The 24,033-nt window shown below is 38.5% G+C and overlaps 2 protein-coding genes and 1 long non-coding RNA gene across 3 annotated transcripts in view; all 3 read left to right on the top strand.

The window, feature by feature from the left end:
* The window catches only part of LOC114350741 (uncharacterized), a 62,123-nt gene extending 58,912 nt beyond the window's left edge, over window positions 1-3,211 (top strand). Inside the window, exon 3 of the long non-coding RNA XR_003655732.1 lies at window positions 3,143-3,211. This is a non-coding gene — a long non-coding RNA (uncharacterized LOC114350741). The remainder of the gene's footprint in view (window positions 1-3,142) is intronic.
* A 1,746-nt stretch (window positions 3,212-4,957) lies between these two features.
* Window positions 4,958-6,811, top strand: LOC114350751 (uncharacterized). The gene is made up of 2 exons (XM_028301666.1): window positions 4,958-6,057; window positions 6,656-6,811. Exons 1-2 carry the CDS (start codon window positions 5,074-5,076, stop codon window positions 6,659-6,661), a joined length of 990 nt encoding a protein of 329 aa, XP_028157467.1. The 5' UTR covers window positions 4,958-5,073; the 3' UTR covers window positions 6,662-6,811.
* A 1,081-nt stretch (window positions 6,812-7,892) lies between these two features.
* On the top strand, window positions 7,893-9,461 carry LOC114350734 (uncharacterized protein K02A2.6-like). The gene has a single exon (XM_028301645.1). It carries the CDS (start codon window positions 7,893-7,895, stop codon window positions 9,459-9,461), a length of 1,569 nt encoding a protein of 522 aa, XP_028157446.1.
* The last annotated feature ends 14,572 nt before the right edge of the window (window positions 9,462-24,033 follow it).

The raw sequence follows: 24,033 nt of genomic DNA on the forward strand, positions 1-24,033 counted from the left end.
GTAAAAGATTTAATTTTGTGTTCATGTAGTTTTCATTTAAATCGCTTCTAAGTACAGTCAGCGTCAAATTTTAATAGTTCGTGATATCCAAAGTAGCCAAAAAGTTCGTAACACTTCTTTGTTACGATTAGAATAAGTTTGTGTTGTTAATTTTTTGACCACTTTGAGTGTCTTGACACTAATTATTTGACGCTGACTATAACCTAGGGCCTAGCTTAGTACTCGTACTATAACTGCATGTGAGTCAGCTGCCATCTTAGCTGCTTACTACAAGCGTCCGAAAAGCTTCAAACGGACAGCATAACGGGCACTCCAAAGCACAAAGTGGCTGGAGCATATGGCCCTCTAATATACCAGAGGCAAATGAAGGATTTGGCCTAAACACACTCCACGCTGGTTAGACGGGTTGCGGAGTCCTGTTTTTGGCATAATTACTCCTTAGTTACCTTTTACGACATCAACGGGAAGAATGAGAGTGGTTCTAAACTGTACTCTAACCAGATACGTACACTTAAAAACGCCAAAGCAGCGATTGGTTCGCTTTTTGGATGCTCGACGTAGCGACAGCAGTCGCGTGATTCCGATAACCGCGTCCGAACGCATAATGTCTCAAAATTTCCGAATACTGATGATGAAAATAACGTGCCTGCTGTAGCTCTAAGTCATAGTGATGCTTGTATTCTTTTTACTTCTCTCTAGATACTAATACACTCAACATCAAAATAAATAAACCGCACCTTCCGCGACGCGAACTTTAAAGATTTTCTTCTGACATAATTATGGTACCTACCCCAACAATATTGGTGTTATTTGAAAGCCCAATAAATATCCTTAAAGAAAAATACATTTCATTTCTAAATAAATGATTAACATATACCATAAATGTGACTTGAAAATAGACCTCAATTTGGGCTCACCTCTGGGATCAATTAGACCAATTTTTATGGTTATAAAACCAAATAAAGATCTCACGTGTCCTCTTTGACAGATGGATAGCGATTAATCCCAACTTAACAGTTTTATAGTCATAAAAAATGGCTATAGCGTAACTACCTATTTTTTGAAGAAGTGACTCTGGCTCCTTGTAAAGACACGTTTTTGGGGTAAAAACCTTTCCTTTAATGAAATGAAGTTTAGAACTAGGCTTTCAAATGGTACCAATGTTGGTGGGAAGTGTGGATGCATACGTTTGAAAGTGCTTGTCACGGGAGGTGCGATTTATTTGATGCCGAGTGTATTATAAATGCGAAAGTTACTTTGTCTGTCTGTCTGTCTTGCTTGCAAGCTGTAGATCCTGGCTACACAGGAGTTGCAGTGGTGGGAACGAGAGGTGGGAATAGTCCTTTGTCTGTCTTGCTTTTACGCCTAAACCACTGAACCAATTTTAATGAAATTTGGATTAGACCGGTTTTTGAAACAGGGACGCGCTAATTTTTCTGTGACAGACAATATTCCATGCGGGTGAAGCCGCGGGCGGAAAGCTAGTTATTTTTATATTTTTCAGATCGATAAAGTTCGTGGCTTCCAGCAGTGAACGACAAAGTTTGCTTGAATCCAGCTAAACGTATACTGATTAAAATCACCACACGACACACGTTTAAAGCACATCTGCAAATACACAGCCGCAAGGCACGATTCGGAATATCAATCGGACGTATTACGTATTATTAATAACGGAACGATTTTCGCTGAGCGTACAAAGATAATAATGCCCTAGATGCGACAGTAGGTACAGAGTATTTATTCTATTTGTATTTACAAATGAGTAGGTCATCTTCATAGAAACGCACGGGCGCGGTTTGTATGTGAGCGCGCCAACTTTGTATGTCGTGGTTGCGCCGAATTTTGTCTGTGTGTGCGTGCGCGCTGCATACGTATATTGTCGCTTACATACAAACCGCGCTCGGTGCGTTTCTATGAAGATGACCTACTCATTTGTATTTACTCTGGTAGGTATGAAAAGTGACCGAAAAATAGCAAATACACGTTTACAGGCGTATGCCGATTGCAACTCACGTTTCAATATTCAAAAGTACAATTTTAAATTTAACTTTAAAAGTTATGACTTTTTAGGAATGCATAATGTGGCTAATAATGCAAATCACAGGTATATTTTATGGCCTATTTTACTGAATGCTATAATTAAATATTAACTTTACTACAGTGAAAATTAGCTATAATTCTGTAAGCGCTCTTTAAATATTTCATTTTCTTTTTCTTTAAAGAGAAACAAATGGCGTGAATTAATACAATATCGTAAATACCGTAGTGCGAGGGATCGTTTATCTTTGGTTTATTAATCTTCTAGACTAGTTATGATACTAAGACACATCGATTTAAGAATAAAATTGGCTTCGACACCTCATTCTTTTTCATCTAGCACACTTGCTGAAAGTACTTTTTGCATGTTTTCACGGAGCACTTGTGCATATTGAATCATCTGACGCTTCACGCGGTCTGCGAGCAAAAAAGCACACTTTTCTACCCATGTTTTGAATACTGGCTGCGTATCCAGATATTTAGCATCATCGCGATCGCCCCTTGGCGAAATTCGACACGATAGCGAATGCGGACCACGTACCCTCCCTCCGTCCCGACCGCGAGCGTAACGACAAATCACGCGCCACGGCCACTCGTAAATGAATATTGACATCCAACTAGTGGACGGTTTGAATTGATAAGCGAACGGTAATGGCTGTTTCCAAATTTGAATACGATTTGGCGGTGTCGAATGTTACAAACCGAGTAAAGTTTTAAATAAAAGTCATTTACCACTAGAAAAAGCAATGTCAGGCCCTTCATTCGGTAGACTGTTGACCCGTAGAGGGTAGAAGAAGTGCTTAAATGCGAGCGGCGCGGGACCGGTTGTTGTGAAAACACTTGGGGCAGACCATAGTACTGCAGTTGACGGCGTTAGTTTCAAAAGGACTAAAGATTGTTATCAATATTTTCTCGTCATTTTTGTAAAGGATCAGACATTTTTCAGGCAGCTTATTCTATCAATAATCATCATTTCAGCCAGAGGAAGTCCATTGCTGAAAATAAGCTTCGCCCAATGATTTCCACATCACCCGGTTGGTAGCGGCCAGCATCCAGCGGTTCAAATTGAAGTTATCTACAATTTATTTATTTTTTGTTTCAGATTTCTCGCAATACATGGGTGACATGGACATTCAAGACTACAAGGTGATGACTGGGGGAACTGACAGGTAAGTCATTATACATATTGGTTGCACTCCTCTAATATTGTAAAATTTCTAATCCAAAAATACTGTTAAAAATATTAAATGTCTACAAAATTACTTTCACATTTATTTTGTACACAAAAATAGAATAAAAACCAAAGATGACTCTTATTTTAGAGGATATTAAGGTTGAGTTGCAAAACCTAACTTTAACAGAAATTTTAATCCTTCAAGCTCCGCGAATCTAGACACAATAGATAATCAATTGTTATGACATTAATTAATGCCGTCTGGGACTCAATCGGTTAATGATAACCGGTGTTTTTTGTATGGAGTTTAACAGATTTTTGACGTTGTAAGATTGTGCAACCCATCCTAAAACGCGTAAAAATCTAAACACCTTCAAAAACATGTTCCTAATCAAACCAACAATGGGTACTTCATCTCGAAAGCTTCCCCAAGGGTTGTACAAAAGAAATCAAGAAATCCTCCAGGACCCAGTCGGTCATCCATCTTGTTTTTGTGCCCTCAGCATCCCCAATTCTTGCGTTCGTCAAAGTGCAATGTCATCAAATCACTGTAAAAGAAGTTTCATGATTTGGGTGGGGGAAATGGGGGTAAAATATTACAACGGTAGACGTTCGTTTCCGAAAGGACTGGATGGTTCAGGACGGTTGCACAGTGGAAGCTATATTTAGATCTATTTGGTTACAATTTTAGAGACAATGTTTTATTTTATCAGTGAATTAATATGCTTTATGTTATACCTACCCATTGTTAGACCTCGAATATAGCGGGCAGCGGCGTGGGTGCGGCGGCGGCGCGGGAGCGGGGCGGGCAACGCAGACCAGGTTCTCGAAACAAGCGGGCAGCTCGCGCGGCGCTTTAGCGGCGAAGTGTTGTGTTCGGGGTTGTGTTGTCGAGATATTTGTTTTTATTCGCAAACGAAATATCTGAACAACTCCCGCGCCGCCGCCGCCGCCGCTCCCGCGCCGCTGCCCGCTAAACTCGTGGCTGAGGCCTTATAGTCGTATGGAGTTCGATATTCAGTTGAATAGTTCACTGGAAAATAATGAATTACAGGACAAGAAATTTTTGAGAAAAAAAAGTAGTAAAATTTTAGCAACAGCTAGAATTTGAAATGCGTTTATTCACATGAAGTCCAAACTAATTTCAATCAACTTATTTTTCTACTTTTCAAAATTTTTTTGTTACAGTCTTGACGTGAATTTTTATTCATGTTTGTTTGGTTAGTAACAAATTACTTTACTGTAATAAGGTTTTGACAAAGTTTCAAATTCGTCTTCTAAATCAAAATCAAAAATATTTATTTAGTTTAGACCACAAGTGGCACTTATGAACGTCAAAATATAGTAAATAATAAAAAAGAGGCCTCGCTTACTATGGGCCTCATAAGAAGGCTCAAGGTCACCCAAAGGGCGATGGAGCGGGCTATGCTCGGAGTTTCCCTGCGTGATCGAATCAGAAATGAGGAGATCCGTAGATTGGCAGTGGGCGGGGCACATAGCTCGTAGAGACGATGGCCGTTGGGGCAGGAAAGTTCTCGAGTGGCGACCACGGGCTGGAAAACGTAGCGTGGGCAGGCCTCCTACTAGGTGGACCGACGATCTGGTAAAGGTCGCGGGAAGAGCCTGGATGCGGGCAGCGCAGGACCGTTCATTGTGGAAAACCTTGGGGGAGGCCTTTGTCCAGCAGTGGACGTCATTTGGCTGAAACGAACTGTAATGTATAGAATAAAGAGGGTAGACTTAACACCACTTTATAAATATGTGTGCAGCGCCGTTGACAGTTTAGTCTTATATTAAACGCGATACGAATACACTACGGTCTTTGATTTCTCAGTGGCGACAGGATTTTAAGTTTAAATATGGCGGTCGGCAAGATAACGGAATTTGATTTGGATTGCGGAAACTGGCAGTTGTACGCGGAAAGGCTGGAAATGTATTTTAAAGTGAACGGCATTAGTGAAGAAATGAAATTACCAACATTAATCACTACAATGGGAGACCGCGCATACGAACTATTGACGAACTTGGCGAGCCCACGGAAACCGGCCGACATGACTTTCAAGGAAGTGAGTGAAATATTACAACAACATTTGAACCCCAAACCATCGTTTTTGGCAGAACGTTTTGTGTTCCGGCAAAGGAAACAAAAGGCGGATGAAAATATTTTGGGGTATGTGGCGGTACTCAAAAAACTATCTAAAAACTGTGAATTTCGAGCGAATTTGGAAGAGAATCTCAGAGACCAGTTTATATGTGGCATACGTGATGATGGAATTCGTCAACAGTTATTTGCAAAAAACCAAATAACATTCAAGGAATCGGTGGCAATAGCGGTTTCATTCGAGTCGGCGGTGAGGGACGCGGCAGTCGTGGAGGCGGCGGCGGACGGAGCCAGCGCGGGCGGCCGGGCGGCCGCGGGCGCGTACTCCACAGACGCGTTCTCGGGGTCCCGCTCACGGCTGTCAGCGGGACGGCCTTCTTCAGTCGGCGGTGAAGATGCCATCAACAACCTACAAGTTGGCGGTTGCTTTGCATGCGGGGACTACAGACATAGGCGGAACGAGTGCAAATTCAAAGAATACGAGTGTAGTAGGTGCAAGAAAGTGGGACATTTACGTCGAATGTGTCCAGAAAACTCTAAAACGGCGGCAGCACGTTTTGGCGGGAAGAATGAGGGGAGCCGAGTTGCCCACCGAGGCAATCGCGGCGCTGCACAGAGCAGAGGATCCAGAACCCCGGCATCCACCCGAGCCCATTACCTGGAGGACGCTCGGGAGACGGCAGAACGGGATGAAGAAGAGGAGGAGCCAATGTATCAGATGTCATTGAGTAGTTACAAACCGGTGAGCATAATTTTAAATGTAAATAACGTTAATTTACAAATGGAAATTGATACAGGCTCACCACTATCGTGCATTTCTCTTGTAGATTACAATAAATATTTTAAAAATGTTCCGTTACAAAAATGTAATTTATCTGTTAAATTTTATAACGGTTCCAAAGTTAAGCCAGGTTAATATAGGGACGTGTAAAAGCGCTTTTTTAAAGCCTATTTGCAAAAATAAATGAATTTTATGAATTTTTAAATGTAAATAACGTTAATTTACAAATGGAAATTGATACAGGCTCACCACTGTCGTGCATTTCTCTTGTAGATTACCATAAATATTTTAAAAATGTTCCGTTACAAAAATGTAATTTATCTGTTAAATTTTATAACGGTTCCAAAGTTAAGCCATTAGGCTACTTAGAGGTCGATGTAAATTACAAGAATAGGAGAAAAATATTGGACTTATATGTTTTTAAAAACGGTAATACAACTTTGTTAGGACGGCAATGGCTAGCGGAGTTAGAAATGACCGTACCTATTTTGTCAACTTGTCATAATTACAATATCATAAATGATCAGAAAACAGAAGTTATAAATGGCATTTTTTCTAGATTTAAGAAGCTGTTTGATGGTCAACTGGGGTGTTTCAACGGTGGACGGGCGACGCTGCGCCTGCGGCCGGAGGCCCAGCCGGTGTTCTGCCGCGCGCGCCCGCTGCCCTACGCCCTGCGCCAGCGCGTGGACGCCGAGCTGGATGCCATGCTGCGCGCCGGTGGCGCCGGCGTCATCGAGCCCGTGGACTGCTCCGACTGGGCGACCCCACTGGTGATTGTACACAAACCCGATGGGGCCTTGCGTATTTGTGCCGATTATAAAGTAACTTTGAACCGCGCGTTACAAGTCGATAAGTACCCAGTGCCTAAAATTGAGGATTTATTTTCTAGTTTACATGGCAGTAAGTAATATACGGAGTTAGATTTATCACAAGCCTATAATCAAATTATGTTGGATGATACACGAAATCTGACAGTTATAAACACTCATAAAGGTTTATTTAGATACAACAGGTTAGTATACGGACTCGCGTCGAGTCCTGGTATTTTTCAACGAATTATGTCTCAGTTATTTGAAAATATACCTAATGTCACGGTATTTTTAGATGATATCTTGATAAGCAGCTCATGTATAAAATCACACATTGATACCATAAACAAAGTATTGAGCATACTCATGGAAAAGGGCCTAAAACTTAAAAAAAGTAAATGTGAATTTTTTTCCGATTCCGTCAAGTACTTAGGTTTTATTATTAGCGAAGATGGAGTCAAAGTAGACTCTGGTAAAATTGAGCCTATTTTGAAAATGTCTCCTCCTAAGAATGTGTCCGAAGTCAAGTCTTTTTTGGGCATGATTAACTTTTATGGAAAATTTATTAAGAATTTAAGTTTTCACTTAGCACCGTTATACGATTTATTAAAAAAGGGTAAGCATTGGTGTTGGGGCTTAGAACATAGCAATGCATTTAATTATGTAAAAAAAATATTAACGGGGTCCGAGGTGTTAGCGCACTACGATGAGTCATTACCTATTGTGGTGACATGCGATGCGAGCGCGCGCGGTGTCGGCGCGGTACTGGCGCAGCGGGCCTCGGGCCGGGAGCGCGTTGTTGCATACGCGTCGCGCGCTCTCACGCCGGCCGAGATTAATTATAGTCAAATACACAAAGAAGCACTAGCTATTGTTTTCGCAGTAAAGAAATTTCACCAATATTTATATGGGCGGTCGTTTGTGTTAAAGAGTGATCATAAACCCTTAGTAAGCATATTTGGGCCCGCATACGGCATTCCAAGTATGACGGCGAGTCGTATGCAACGATGGGCGCTGTTATTATCGGCTTATAACTTCACTATTGAGTATATAAATACAAACGCCAACACAGCTGATGCTTTATCGCGGTTAGTTGATAGTTATAAAGCAAAAGATAGGAGTAGCAGCAATGATGATGAACCAGAGCAAACGTATTTACATTTTGCATCGGAGGCATTGATGTTAGATTTCAGGGAAATAAAAAAGGAAACACAAAGGGATCCAATCCTCGGCCGGGTGTTAAGCTTCATCAGAGATGGTTGGCCAGATGAGGTTGACAGCAAGGAACTGAAACCATACTTTAATAGACGACTCGAATTATATTCTGAGTTAGGTTGTATAATGTGGGGTCATAGGTTGGTAGTACCTAAATTGTGTCATAATAAAATTTTACAAGAACTTCATGACGTTCACATGGGTATTGTTAAGACAAAATGTATAGCTCGTAGTTATGTGTGGTGGCCCGGCATCGATGAGGCCGTGGAGGCGATGTGCCGCGCCTGCAGCGTGTGCGCCGAGACCGCGGCGGCGCCGCCCCACCACGCACCCCAGCCGTGGCCCTGGCCAAGTCGACCTTGGTCCAGATTGCATTTGGATTTTTTAGGGCCTATAGACGGGCGTCGTTATTTAGTTTTAATAGATGCTTATTCAAAATGGATTGAAATATGTCAAATGAACACAACTACAGCAAATTCAGTCATTAATAAACTAAGGGAGATTTTTGCGAGGTTTGGCATTCCCCGACAGATTGTAAGTGACAACGGACCACCTTTCAGTAGCGAGGAATTTCGATTATTTCTTATGCATAACGGTATGGAGCATTTATTATCGGCCCCTTATCATCCAGCTTCGAATGGAGCCGCTGAAAATGCCGTAAAAACGTGTAAAATGGTCATCACAAAAGCTGTCAGACAGGGGGTGAATACTGAAGTGGCTTTACAGCGGTATTTACTGATGTACCGTAATACTGAACATAGCACAACCGGGGAAAGCCCAGCGTTGATGTTGCTGGGGCGGTCACTGCGTACTAGGTTGGATCGACTGAAGCCCTCCCGGGAGCAGCGAGTGCAGCGGGCCCAGGAGCGCCAGCTGCGGGCGGCCGGCGGGGGGCACCGCGAGCTGCAGCCGGGCGACGCCGTGTGGTATCGCACGTACCGGGGACCAACTAAGTGGCTAGAAGGTGCAATCGATGAAAGACTAGGCAGTACGGATTACAATATTATTTCCTTAGACGGCACAGTGGTACATCGACACATTGATCAAATAAAACTTAAGTCAAAACACCATGAACCAAGTTTACCAAAAGGCACAACAACTCATTCAAACGGTACAAGTAAGCAAGGCTTAGTAGGGTGGCCACAGTTACCAGTGGAGTCGGAGACTGGGGGGTCGTCTTCGGACTCGGTGAGCGGGTCGATTGGCTCTGAGTTGGGCGGCGGGGTGGAGGGCAGTGGTACTCATAGTACAGACACAAACAGTGTTGTACCGTCCACCGGTGAACGCCGTTACCCCTTAAGGGAGAGGAAACCACCTAATAGATACGGCTACTCATAATGAAATTTAATAATAAAATTGTATACTTAGTTATAAGTTACTTGTTGTGATAATATTTTATAGTTTTCTTATATACTGTTTAAAAATCATATCTTACTGCAAATAATTTGTGATGTTGTAGTTTTACTGTAAAGGTTTATTAAGGAGGGAGGTGTAATGTATAGAATAAAGAGGGTAGACTTAACACCACTATATAAATATGTGTGCAGNCTGTTAGTTATAAGTTACTTGTTGTGATAATATTTTATAGTTTTCTTATATACTGTTTAAAAATCATATCTTACTGCAAATAAATTGTGATGTTGTAGTTTTACTGTAAACGTTTATTAAGGAGGGAGGTGTAATGTATAGAATAAAGAGGGTAGACTTAACACCACTATATAAATATGTGTGCAGCGCCGTTGACAGTTTAGTCTTATATTAAACGCGATACGAATACACTACGGTCTTTGATTTCTCATCCCCATAACTATCAGTGTTGCCAGACTTTTTTCATAAAAATGGTGAAATGTCATTTGGGTCCCCAAACGTCACCAGACTGCATTCCAAGTTTATGGATTTTTTGGAAATTTCCATTTTCTACTATCCGGGGCCCTGGTGGAAAATTTTCTTCCAAAATGGTAGTTTTTTCCGATTCATGGCAACACTCGAATAACAGACCAACAATCGCCCGGAACATTGTACCCCACTCCGGTGTCGCCATCTGCCGGAAAATTCGTGTCAAAGTTTGGGATTTTTTTGATCGCAACAAAATGGCCGACAGCTCAGCCGCCATCTTGTTTTTTGATAATCTGTGAATGAGGCTTTAAAGAAGACTATACATGTCACAAATACTCAAAAGAAATTTTCAAAAACAATTGCGCATCTCGGAGTGACGCCTCCCTAAAAACACCCCGAAATCGCATTTTCAATCCAAGATGGCGGCGCGGCCATTTTGTTTTTCCGTTTTTTTCCCACATTTTTTAACACACCTTGGCAACTCTAATAAACTCCCAAAAAGGAAAAAATTCAGGATGAAAAACAAAAAAGTTTGTTTTTGGTTCAAAAAATGTGGTAAAGCTGTCAGTCAAAAAATCTAGTAAAAAACAAACACTAACAATTTTACCCCTCTCCCCTCTAAATACCCCAAAAATACCCCTGATCAGTGAGTGAGTGAGTCAGTGAGTAGGAATCGAGCTTTATATAGTATAGACTAGCTTTGGTCGCCCGCTACGCGGGCTACAAAAGCTAGATCTGCGATGCTGGCCGCTCCGGGCTTCGCCCTACGCGGCGCTCGGCCTGCGGCCTCGCATTCGGAGCTCGGCCTTCGGCCTCGCAAAAATTACAGGGGGTGTTTATTGTCTGTCACTGTGCTCTTGTGCTTTTTTGACGCAACACAAGTNGTTTAAAAATCATATCTTACTGCAAATAATTTGTGATGTTGTAGTTTTACTGTAAAGGTTTATTAAGGAGGGAGGTGTAATGTATAGAATAAAGAGGGTAGACTTAACACCACTTTATAAATATGTGTGCAGCGCCGTTGACAGTTTAGTCTTATATTAAACGCGATACGAATACACTACGGTCTTTGATTTCTCACGAACGAACGAATAAAAAAGAATAGGTAGCCCTCATGGGGCACTCTACATGTCTCCTTATCTTTTGAGCCCTACCTGTACCTACGGTAAGTACAAGTACCCACCGATCTCCTATGCTATATTTTTTGTCTTTTTTTATCTGTTTAAATTATCGCCTAGCCTGCCACTGTGCAACAACCACAACGTTTTACCGCCGGCATCTTGTGCCGAGTCACTCAAGACGTATTTCATGGTACGTCGACTCACGAAATGATATTGTCGGGAATATGATTCGAGGGCGTAACAAATGTATTATGTACCGCGTTGTGCGGATGATCCCACGTTGATCCGGCAATTATGATTGTTATCGGAGGTCGCAGGTGGGCCCTGATAAGCGTAGTGGGATTAGAATGACAGGTGTCAGTTTTGCATGTTTCTGATGTTATTTTTTTCGTTTCTATCTTTGTAGAGGCTGATTCTGCGCGCAATTTTGATGAATGATAGTGAATAAAGTGTATTTTCGTAAAATAGTAAAAACACATCCATCCATCCAAATACCGTGAAAAACTTCTTGTTTAATATTGTGCAGATAAAATATCTACAAGTTTAGGAGCTTCAGTACAACAGAATAGCTAAAACTGTAACACTAACATTAAAATTTGTGTAATAATTAACTAAATAAAGATGTTATGAAATCAGGGACTCTCAAAAATATTCATTCATAAGAATATTTTTCTACTTTAACCTGTATTTTTCATATTATAAAACCTTTTTTTTATATTTATTTTGACAAACACGTTAACCTTCAACATAAATTCCAATAGAATGTGATACCTACGCTCGTGCTACGAAGTGAGCAATTCGTAGCGGATTCGTAGACGGAGCGAGACTACGCCGTAGCAAGGCTCAACTGTACCTCTAGTAGGAAAAACTTTCGAGTTCGTTTCGTTGCGTATTCAAAGTGTCATCGAAAAATTTTGTATGAAAAATTAAACAGCGCCCCCTAGGGCGGCTATAATATAGGGGGCGCTGTTTAATTTTTCATACAAAATTTTTCGATGACACTTTGAATACGCAACGAAACGAACTCGAAAGTTTTTCCTACTAGAGGTACTGTAGCCTCGGAGATCGTAATTCGATTTCAGCTCGCGAGCAACAAGTTACCGGATTTTCTTCCGAATTTGCTATACATTTTTGATATACTAGAGTTCTACGTGGGAAAATAGTCCTGTAATATTATTTAAATGAATACAAAAGAACAATCACGCTTTACTTATAATGATGAAAGAACAATGATCGTTTTTTGACTCTCGTTAAAAATAATTATGGTACTCCGAACCTCTATTTATTTATATTTTAGAAGGAGCTTTCAACCCTAACCATAATTAATTAAGTTAAATATTTTGTTTTCTATTTAAATTGATTTGTATCATCCTACGCAAATTCCAATACTAATGAAATATTTGAAATTAAATTTATGATAAATTCAATATTTTCCTCGAACACATTCAAGATTAAATCGTAATTAAAATACACAATTTAATAACTTACCTGCATGGTTTCAATTTGGCTTCAGTAAACCAATCTAACGCACATCCAAAATTATAATCCAAACATTGTCGAAACGAAATTAAAGGCCATAAATAACGAAACTAATATCAGCTGTGTTAATTAAACAAATTAGTTGGTGGCTGGTGTAAAATCTCGCGACATCCAAGTTTGAAGAGTGCTGGGTACGTGAGTAATTTACTAATGCACTGGGACCGTCGTTCGTTTTAGCGGTGGGAAATAAACGTGGGGTCCGGTTAGGGACGTGGGCGAAGCGGGTTTGGTTCGCTTTTGCTTTATCTTGATATGGTTTAGTTGAATTATCTATCTAAATGTATATTATAACTCGAAGGTGACTGACTGATATAGTGATCTATCAACGCACAGCCCAAATCACTGGACGGATCGGGCTGAAATTTGGCATGCAGGTAGATGTTATGACGTAGGCATCCGCTAAGAACAAGGATTTTACGAAACTCCACCCCTAAGGGGGTAAAACGGGATCCACGCGTACGAAGTAGCGGGAGCCGCTAGTCAACTATATTTTTGAAACGCCGCGGCGGTGTCTGTAGTGATATTTCTTTTGTAGATTCCCCTAACGTCTGTAATAAATCCGCACCATTATCAGTAAGGTCTGGCTCGTCGTATGCACCCTTGCATCATATTTCCAGCTTTCATTACAGATATTAAAAACAGGGATCAGTTACATTTGCAAATAAGAAGTTCCCGTTACTATTGAACACAGGTTCAGACCTTTTTGAATTTAAAAACTTATTGTTTATGAACGAAACAAAGGCTCGGAAATGCTTGCTTTGATGCAGGATTATCTCTCAATAATGCCTTGGAAACGAAAGAGTACAACCAGTTTTTGTTGTTGTGAGCTTTCAGCTTGATGACAAGTTCAATTATAATATTTTTCTGTACTGTGAATGCTTTTTATGGTAAAAACATTATTTATGTTGTTTAAAAGATGTGCAGTTTTCTATTTGAGATAGAATTATACAACTTGATATTTTGTTTGTATTCCAAATACTCCTTATTTGCATATAATAATCTAAGCACAGTCCAAGTCTCAATTGTAGAGTTTTCTAATCCTTCAAAATTGTAAAAATTACATAAATTGTATCTGCAACCAAAATGGGAGATAGTTTCAAGAGAAAGTCCATACTACTACTACTTTGCCTGGCCCATTCCCATTTTATTTGGGGTCGGCCCTCCGCGTCATGCGTCTCCAGGCGGCTCGGTCCTGGGTTGTCTTACTGAAAGAGAAAGTCCATGTATAACAAAAATAAACAAAAAACATAATACTTATTATTATCATAGGTATCTTATCAACATTATTTATTATTATCATTACCCAAATCTTGTCAATATATCTTGTCAATATATCTTGTCAAATATTGTTTCTGTCTTCAATGCCTTTTAATCGGATCATAAAGTAAACCTAATTATTATTGACTAACTGTGTCACATCAAACAAAAACGTACCATACCATTCTACACTTTCTGTTCATCTCTTTTAACATTATCCCCAAACCCAGTTTTAAAGCTTTAAACTAAGTCCAATTTTAAAACACATGCATTTTTCCATTCCCCATGGAACTGGATTGGCATAAAAAGTTGGCTCACGAGTTTTAATCAGAGGCCATGTCCAGTCGCTCGCGTAGGGAAGTATTTTTAATCTAAAGCTGTACTTTCATCAATGCCGAGTCTCTGTCAATAGTACGGGCCATTTGTATGGCACTATGAATATCTGGAATTACGAATTTTATTCGAATCGTATGTGCGAATGGTTTTCGTTTGGAGCAGGAACATTTTTTTGAGTTGAGATGGATAGGTTTGCTTTTTTTTTGGGTTGAACAAACCTTCGATATTATGTATCGTTTAATATCTGTTGGTAAAAATCTACACTAATCTACACTAATATTATAAAGAGGAAAACTTTGTTTGTTTGGTTGTAATGAATAGGCTCAAAAACTACTGGACCGTTTTTAAAAATTATTTCACCATTCGAAAGCTACATAAATCCACGAGTAACATAGGCTAAATTTTATTTTGGAAAAAAATAGGGTTCCGTAAAATATGTAGATAATGTAGTCCACGCGCGCGAAGCCGCGGGCGGAATGCTAGTTAGCAATATGTTACCTACTTGTAGTATTCAATCGTAATTGGGGCCCCATCTGCTTACAGTATGTACTAATTCGGCAGTTTAATAGATCTGTCAAGAGCTGATCCAGGGTTTATGGACACTGCATTATGCATTCAATTGCACACAACTATTGTACTACATGTCAGATGCCTGTAGCGTCACATAAGTCTGACACCAGAATAATTTGTGACCTCTGTTAGTCATGTGAACGTGAAATTATGATCTCCGCCATTTTATAATATAACGCGTGAGATTGTAAACTAACAGTGGGTTAGGGACGAAAATTCACAACTTTACGGTGACAGTTACAAACCACAAGGTAGAGGTATAAGATAGCAGTAATTACAGTCATATCAACTTAATCTAAATTAAATATTAATTAATAATATTTTTTATTTATTTGCAACAAAATAAACTTGGCACCAAGTCTTCCAGTAACAAATTGAAAAACTTAAGAAACATTGTAGAAGTTACCATTCTAAACACTATAAAATTACAAAATGTTATATCAAAGATCAAATACACAACATTAATTAACGTTTCAACTTTGACTGCGGAGTTTGTACCTACTTTATGTTTGCTCAAGTTTAAAAGAAAATACAGAGAGTTTATTGGGCGTCTCGATGCCAGTGCTTAGGCGGCTAATCAAGACGGCAGGTGACTGTCGCTGATTGGTTATCGACCCGCACTCTTGCCTTGCCGTCTTGCTTGGTTTGTAATTGATGTGAATGCGGTAGGGCTTCTGTACAACTTTTAATCTTTTACACTAGTACGGGACTAATGTCTTCTCTTGTTGATATTAAGCAGCTCCTGTATTAGGATATTTATAGTTTGGCTGTCAATGTAACTCTACCAGTGAAGATTGAGTAGTCCCGGAGGAATTACTGAAAAAGCATTAAAAGTTTCTTTCTGTAAGGATAATTAATACAAGAGACGAAATGATTCTACATCATCATTATTTGTCTTTGTTTAGAAAAGTAACACGATATAAAGTGAGACTAGGCGCAGACCATCAATTTTTCGTCGGCCGATAGTTTCGTCGGGCAGTTGATCAGTATGGGCATGTATGGAAGACTACATTACGCCGATTCAATTTGGCCGATTCTTCATACAATTTAAAATCGGGCACAACTATTGGCCAACTAGAAATCGATGATCTGCACCTAGTCTAAGTATTTATGACATACGTTTTACCATCATGTCATTATGAATGGAGAGATTCTACTGCATTCTTATTTACATTATGTTGTCTTGGTCGGATAGCCGTGTTATTGCCTGATACTTTTCTAGTAATAACCCACTAATAGGTGGTTAGATGGGATATTTGGAACGAAAAATTATAGCGAAATGAGAACGAGCTACGAAAAATTTTAAATTATAAAATCTGTGTATTTATGTTTTTTCAATAAGAGCGATAGACAATATTTGAATGCGACTTGGTTATTTTCAAGTGATTTTAGAATACGACTACACAATTTAGATTTTTATTGTGTACGTTTTTTTTGTACTTATTAAATTTTCTGTTTGACCTGAAAGTTTGAGTTCGCGTTTTGTACCTCATTTATTTGGTGTAATAAAGTAAAAAGTGCTTGATTAAAGTAATAAAATATTACGTAATAATGTATAACCCTACATTCGCGTTGCTTAGTTTTACACTAATTAAATAGTGTATTTCGAAGCGCAGCTGTATATTCCTTCACATTATTGTGGTGTAAGAAACTCGTTAGAAAATAACAAGCGCACTGTAAAGCACCTAGCTACACTTGAGAAGGTACGCTCGTGTTTCACAGTCAAGAATATCACAATAACTTCAATGTTGAAAGAGTCTATTAGATCTGCCTCAATTACCCCTTTACAGTTTCTATGGTTCAAGTTATTAGCGATAGAAAATACCAATAATTCATTCTTAGCAATCTATAATCTATAATCCATTTGCGATTACCTATAAATGGCTAAGCAGATATATAATTTAAGGTCCCATTATTTGTATTGTATTGCTGTTAGTTGTCCGAATAAAATAAAATAAAATAAAATAAAAAATAAGTAGGACTAATAATTATAAATGCGAAAGTAACTCTGTCTGTCTGTCTGTCTGTCTGTCTGTCACGCTTTCACGCCTAAACCACTGAAGTGATTTTGATGAAATTTGGCATAGAGATAGTTTGAGTCCCGGGAAAGGACATAGGATAGTTTTTATCCCGGTTTCTGAAACAGGGACGCGCGCGATAAGGTTTTTCTGTGACAGACAAAATTCCACGCGGGCGAAGCCGCAGGCGGAAAGGTTACCTTATAAATTATGGCAAAAGCCAATTTCTAATCTAACATTTTTAAGCATCAAGAGTTACATCTTACATTTAAAACTCTGTCGCAGAGCAATACGATTTTTATATTAGTTTTATTTGTACTCTAACTAATAGCATCCGTAAGCAAGGATAATTAGAAAATTCACCCCCTATGGGGAGGAAAATACTGTTACACAAACAAAGTTTGTTTGACGAAACAATAAAATCTGGTGTGGAAGACTAGTCTTTATGCATATTTAGCCTTTTATTTTATCTTCTATAAAACTTCAAACGCTTCTAACTTAACCCACTGAGTACTAGACGCCAGATCGAACGAGAATAGCTCGTCCCAGATACGTAACGTGGCCGGAGCGTGCACGAGGCGTGAACTGCACGCCACTTAGTATGGCGGCCCTCGCTTGCATACACCATTTGTTACGATGCCCGTAAGGGCGTGAAACAAGCAAGGGTAATGAGAACACTGTTTTATATTATGGGTTTTTTTAAGTGGATTCTAAAAAACAGCAATGTTGGATGTGATATTCTTCACAAACATGTAATGGCGAATTAAACTATGCGAGAAATTGAATGAGACGAAGCGAGCACGTACACCAAAGTATGGGCGACGCACGCCGAAACTAACTGAAATGCATGTTTACACTATCGCATATCGTCTCGATCAATTTCCCGCATAGTGTAACTGCGCCGTCGTAACTCCACAAGATTTTGAAAATTTTATAAATGCGAAAGTAACTCTGTCTGCCTGTCTGCTTTCACGCCTAAACCACTGAACCGATTTTGATAAAATTTAGCATAGAGATAGTTTCAATCCCGAAAAAGGACATAAGATAATTTTTATCCCGGTTCTTGAAACAGGGACGCGCGCGGTAAAGTTTTTCTGTGACAGACAAAATTTCAGGCGGGCGAAGCCGCTGGCTGAAAGCTAGTACGAGTATTAAATTATACCCTTCTAATAACAAAATGTTTCTTTCTATTCAAAACTAGATCATAAAGGCTATTTTTGATGTGCCTACTTTGAAGTATTCCTCCACGTTTCCTTAAAAAATATTACGGCCTCAAAAGCCCTCCAGTCACTTCGCAAGCTAGTCCTAAGGACCACATAATTCCTCGGAGTTTATCCCCAACCTTTTTACTTTATCAGCCATCTGTTAAACTAAGGACGGCGGTCTACGCGGTATTATCTTCCGTCCTTCACACGGCCGCGTAATGCTCTTTATGTTTTTATTCCATTACTTTGAGGCCTGAGTGTGGTCAAAGAATAAATAGGCAGAACAGGTCCACTCCTTTCTTAGCACTCTTGGACTACGTATTATTATTGGGGTCGTTTGGCCGAAAATAGCGCTAGCTAGCGATAGCAAGTAAAGTGGCGTCCTTTTAGTGGTAAATGCTGTCACTGTCAAAAAAAATGGGAAACGTCACTTTTGAAGTTTAGCAAACGTGTCCTAGCCGAAAACATGCTATAACAATCGCTATTTTCCTAGTAGAATTTACTAGCCGATAATGCTATTATCGGCTGAACGCAGCCGTTGTGTCATATATTTAAAGACAAAAAAGCAATACGACTGGGGAATCAATGGCCAATATGGTTTGCCGCTGCGTTTATGCGGCTTGTGTGCGACTACAATAACCTGTGGTTGCGGGTTTGAATCATACTGGAGGCAAATGTTTGTGTAATTGTAAGAAGTATTTTCTTTTGGGTCGTCGCCGTATGACAATGCTTACAAACTTAGGTACTTACTTGAATAACTATGTACTTTAATGATCATCCATTATTATAGCAATAGTATGTTAAATGGGTATGTATGGGTAGCATTAAAATTCATGTACCAAAAAAAACCTCCGACGTTCAAAAAGTTATTTTCGAGTTTTAACGCTTCGCAATACGTTTTACTTTTTTTTAAATAAACATTTTTTCAATTTTAGTATCTTATAAAAATAGGCAGCACCACGACAAAATAGTAGCTAGAAGTATATTTACAGTATGTGTTAATCGATGGCATCTCTGTACTCTACATATTTATAGCATGTGAGGTTTACGCGCCGACGGCCTATCATTAAGGTAACTTATTGGGGTGATGCTTTTTAGCTTCGGTGGCGAGTTTTTTAGCGGTCCGTCAAAAGTAAAAGAGGATTTCGTATTTGAATGCGTTTGCGTGGCTTTGAACGGGTTATGGTTAATGTGTGGCGTGACGGGGATTGGAAACGCTTTGGTTCAATGTGAGTGCGTTTTCGTATTTTGAGCAATGATTTGATTTCGATGAGCAACTGGGTTTGTTTCGTTTTCAAATAATGCTTAGCATGACTTTTAATACATTTTTAAAAAATAACTTTTTAGCTTGTCATTAATTTTCATTAACTAACAGATAAAAAAACTGGCCCTATGTAATTGAGAGAGACATGTGGTACATTTTTTTTTGTGTGACTTTTCAAAGAAACATTTTTTTTATTTTTGTATTTCATCTTGAATTTTTTTTTTTAATTTTAATTTCAATTTGATTTGATTGATTATATCAACCTACATAGAGTTAATAGCTTTCAAGGCCTATTTGGCTTGGCTGACTCATGGGATACTACAACATTTTTACATGTGTAAACCATCAAATTCTGCGTACTTCAAATTCAACATGATATTTAAAACTAAAAGGTTATTAAACCACCAGTTTACAAACACGTAAGGGTGTAACCCAAGGTAGCATTATGTCGCCGACGCGATAGTAGTCCCGCTGATTCCTGATAAGCCCGACCAGCTTTATTTGGTAGTGTCAAGTTGGTTGGCCAAGTGTAAAACTAAGTAAATGTAAAAATAAAGGTTGGGAAAATGTGTCGATTTTCTGAACTTCTGATTTCAAAAAACAGAGGTTGCGATATTGTCTCGCTTTTTCTGAAAGAATATTTTAGATATTACCTACTTATCTCATGTTTATTTACTCGTATAAAGTTTCTGACCACAAAATGTTAAAAGTAGAGTTGACAATGTTTTTGCATTTAGATTTTTTCACTATAAATAAAAGCCTTTTAGAGGATATTTTACACGTTGCGTGCAGAGTTCACATGGCGTGAACAACAGTAAGGAAGTGCGATAGAATAACATGCAAATAAATTTTAATGCGATTACAAACTTAACATAAAGAACTTAAAACCTAAAATTACCTACTTTAACTTGAGTAAATGTCAAAGAAACTTATTAATCACGCCAATTACCGCATCCTTAGTTTCCCCAACCCACTGGATACATAATTGAAAATTGTTCCATACAGAATATCCCATCGCAACTAGGCCGGGTCGCGGGATTTAATAATAGATAAGAGTAAATGGACCCGGCTGATGGCAACAAGACTAAGTTACCTTTAAAGTTTACTGCCGGCGAACAATGCCGGTGGATCAGATTTGATGGAACTTGCTCATTTGCTTGTTGATACATAGATAGCTGAAAGTTGAAGGATTTTATCACGTCATACGATGCTGAATCAAAATTAACAAGTAAGAGGTGAATTTTGAAAATGACTAACTACTAAAACTAACAAATAGCTGATTAAAATTCGTAAATAGCTAAATAATAATTATGCCATTTTTTTCATTTATGTCTAGGTGCATCTCAGAGAAAATGCCTCAATTGTTGTTTCAAAAGAAAATAGGATAAATACCTAAATTAAAAGGTCAAACTCGTGATTACCCAAATTTCTAATACAGGCTGTCCCAAAATTACCATGTCACACTGTCACCAGAGTTTGAGCTTAAAACGCATCGAACAAGTCTTTACGTCCATTTTTAAAATAACTAATATCAATCATACATTTCAAAACTCATCAAACGTTTCTATGGACATAATATGTATTAGGCTAGTTAGATGCGTCTCAAGCCCAACTACCTCCAAAGTCAGCGAGACGTGCTAATTTTAGGACATCCTCTACAAAACAATCCAAGCTTGAATGAAATATAAAGTGTATTTTATGGTACCTACAGTCCTCCTTATTTGTCTAAAGTAGATGTCCGAGGTCTCTTGTCTCGAACCAGTCAAAGCGCCGTCTGAGAGTACCGGGAGGGCTCTCGACAACTTATTTATGAGAACTCGACGACCCCAGACGGGGTCCGGGGTCCGGGGCTGGGACTGAGACGTTATTACCAACAGGCACCATTTCTGCGACAGTTTTGTTAAGGTTATTACTTCTTATAATATAACTAATTCCCTCAATATATTTTATGTTTAATTTTCATTTTAAGCCACGTTAGGCGAACGGTGAAGGGGTCGGGCTGGCCGACTCGTGATCCAGGGAACGCGGGTTCGGTCCCCGCCGCCGCTCGACTATTGTGGTGAGCTCATTCATGACAAAAGCATATTTAGCGTGGTACGAGGGGCTAGGGAGTATTAGTTATTTATGAAATAACAAATAACTAATAATTTAAAAAAAATATATAGTACACTATCAAATTCAAATTTTTATTAGTTTAAAATTATCTCGCATACACTTCTCAAGCTTTTGGGCCAAGCAGAAAATTAGAGTGGCTGGTTGCATAAAAGTTGCCGTTGCAGAAAAATAAACCTATTAATAAGAAAATAATCATCCTCATCACTATCATTTCAGCCACAGGGCGTCCACAGTTGAACATAGGCCTCCCCCAATGACTTCCACATCGCACGGTTTATTAGGTCCTGCTACCTTTATTAGGTCGTCAGTCTACCGGTCAAGAAAATAATATGTATACGTTTATACCTAAACCAAAAAAATATACGAGTACACACATACATTTTATGTTATGTGCGAGTAAACCTATTAATTAAATCATAATAATAATTTATTAAAGACTTTCCTGGTGTGTTCTAAGAAATGGTACCCGTAAAACGAATCCTTAATTAAAGGCAGAATTTCATGTTCCTGCTAAAGTATCGATACTAGGAATACTTGATGTTTGATGTCCAATGTATGTACGATGAGAGAGTCATCTAAAATTCATGTTAATTATACCCTGATATTCACAAGTTTTGCCTGTCTCAGTACATTCAAAGTCAAATAGTTCTTGACATCCAAAGTGGCCAAAAATTTGTCGACAATACCTTACGTTTACAAACATTAGGTACTATGAGGTCTCACTATTCACTCTATTCAACGATATGCATTCGATTTGCTGCTTCTCATAAGCAAGCATCGTTTGTGAATACGGGTAGACGTGTTGCAAACTTTCTAGCTTGGTTTTTTGGTTCGTTCGTTTGGATCGCGAAGGATTGATACATTTTAGTTTCTTGATGTTTTGTTACAAATAAATTCCGCCATGAATATTAATCTTTAAAGTTTGCAATTTGAAAAACTAAAATTGAGAATGTTACTAGGTATGCAAAATCACTTGAAACCTATGTTACAGTTAAGCTTTTACATTTACAAATACATTAGTTTTTATTTCATTCAAAAATACCCAGTAGTTATGATTTTATAGGCATTCAAAGTTCGCTTAAATATTGAGTCCCGCCGACGGTCACGTGACCCCGTGTGACGTACATTCACAGCGTCCGCTCACTAGTAAACGGATATAAACATACTTAAATAAATATTTTTTTGTAAATACAAACTTATTATACATATTAACACCCAGACCCATCACATAAATTAAAATTGAACCAAACCCAAACTTGATGCGATTGTGTCGTTTTATTGCGAATTACCTTCCAGCTCCATCATTAGACCCGGATTACTATATAGAATTAAAATACTCATCAATACAAAACGGACGAGCCCAAACTCGATGCATTTAAGTCGTTTTATTATAGAGTTCCTATGGCCACCTTCCAGCTCCATCATCAGATCAGCTCCACGTCATCATAATATTGCATGGTCATCCAAATCACATGTGTTTGCGAAATTTCAGCTTAATCGGTTGCCTGGAAGTGGGTCTTAATTCGTCTTGCAAGATTCCACCCATACAAATATGAGCCAGTCACTGTAATATGACGTCACGTGCATAAAATGGCGGGCCGGCCGCCGCCCGCACTTTTAAAATTCAATATCTTGGAAACTAATTGACGTATCGAAATAATTCTTTCACGTGTATTTTTTATTTTTAACAGAGAATACAGAAAGCTAAAAAACAAAATTAGTGAACATTCTTCATTATATAAATAATTACAATTATTACAAAATATAGAGCTGTCCTAAAAAATACCTAGGTAGGTTTATCATAGAGCACATAATTTTATTGAGAGCAATACTAAAAAAATATTATTAACTAATGACAGAAAGTACTTTCCAAGTTTATCTATATGATTTTTTTATAAATAGCCCTATATTACTTTCACATTTCGTTATTCCCAAAGTATGTAAAAAACAATTATTTCTTGTAATTACGACGTCATCAAATAAACTAATGTTTTTTGCACATCAGATTTTACATTTTTGTTCCAAAATAGCGCCTATTACAACTGAATAAAATCCTATGGTGTTAATCTTAACGTGCTTCCTTTGAGAAACAAGGTTATAGTAAACATCGTGTCATGCAATATGCCTGTGTACGACACGACTTTTACAACGTTAACTCAAACATTTTCCTAACAAAGACAGCTCCGTATACAAGAGGAATCGTTAAAATTGACGTCGAAGAAACCAAAGAGTTAGATGTCATTTCCAGAAGTCGAAAGTATTCAAAGAAAATTATAAACTGTTGCTTTTATCATAAGAATGGAATAAAAACGCGGATATTAAGAATTTTTGTAAAAGTTGGCAAAATGAAGTGCTTTCTTTCAAATTAGTTATAGAAATAATTTGGTGCCAAATAAACATTTTTTCTTTCTTTCTTTCTTTCTTTCAAATATTTAACTTCAAATTGTAATGATTTTTGTTTTTGTTTTCGAAAGAGAAAATGTTTGAAGTATCCTAAAGTAGGTACCTACTTAGTATTAACTTTCCTACTTCTAAAATGGGAAATTATTAATATACTAATTTATATCCTCTGTTTTAGTCTCTTTTTTGCGATTAAACTCAATCAACAGGTTATCAAAACTCGTAAATTGATACAAATAATGCATTGAC

This window comes from Ostrinia furnacalis, unplaced genomic scaffold, assembly GCF_004193835.3.
Source record: "Ostrinia furnacalis isolate ACB-3 unplaced genomic scaffold, ASM419383v2 OfSCF0963, whole genome shotgun sequence".
In the NCBI taxonomy this organism is placed as follows: domain Eukaryota; kingdom Metazoa; phylum Arthropoda; class Insecta; order Lepidoptera; family Crambidae; genus Ostrinia; species Ostrinia furnacalis.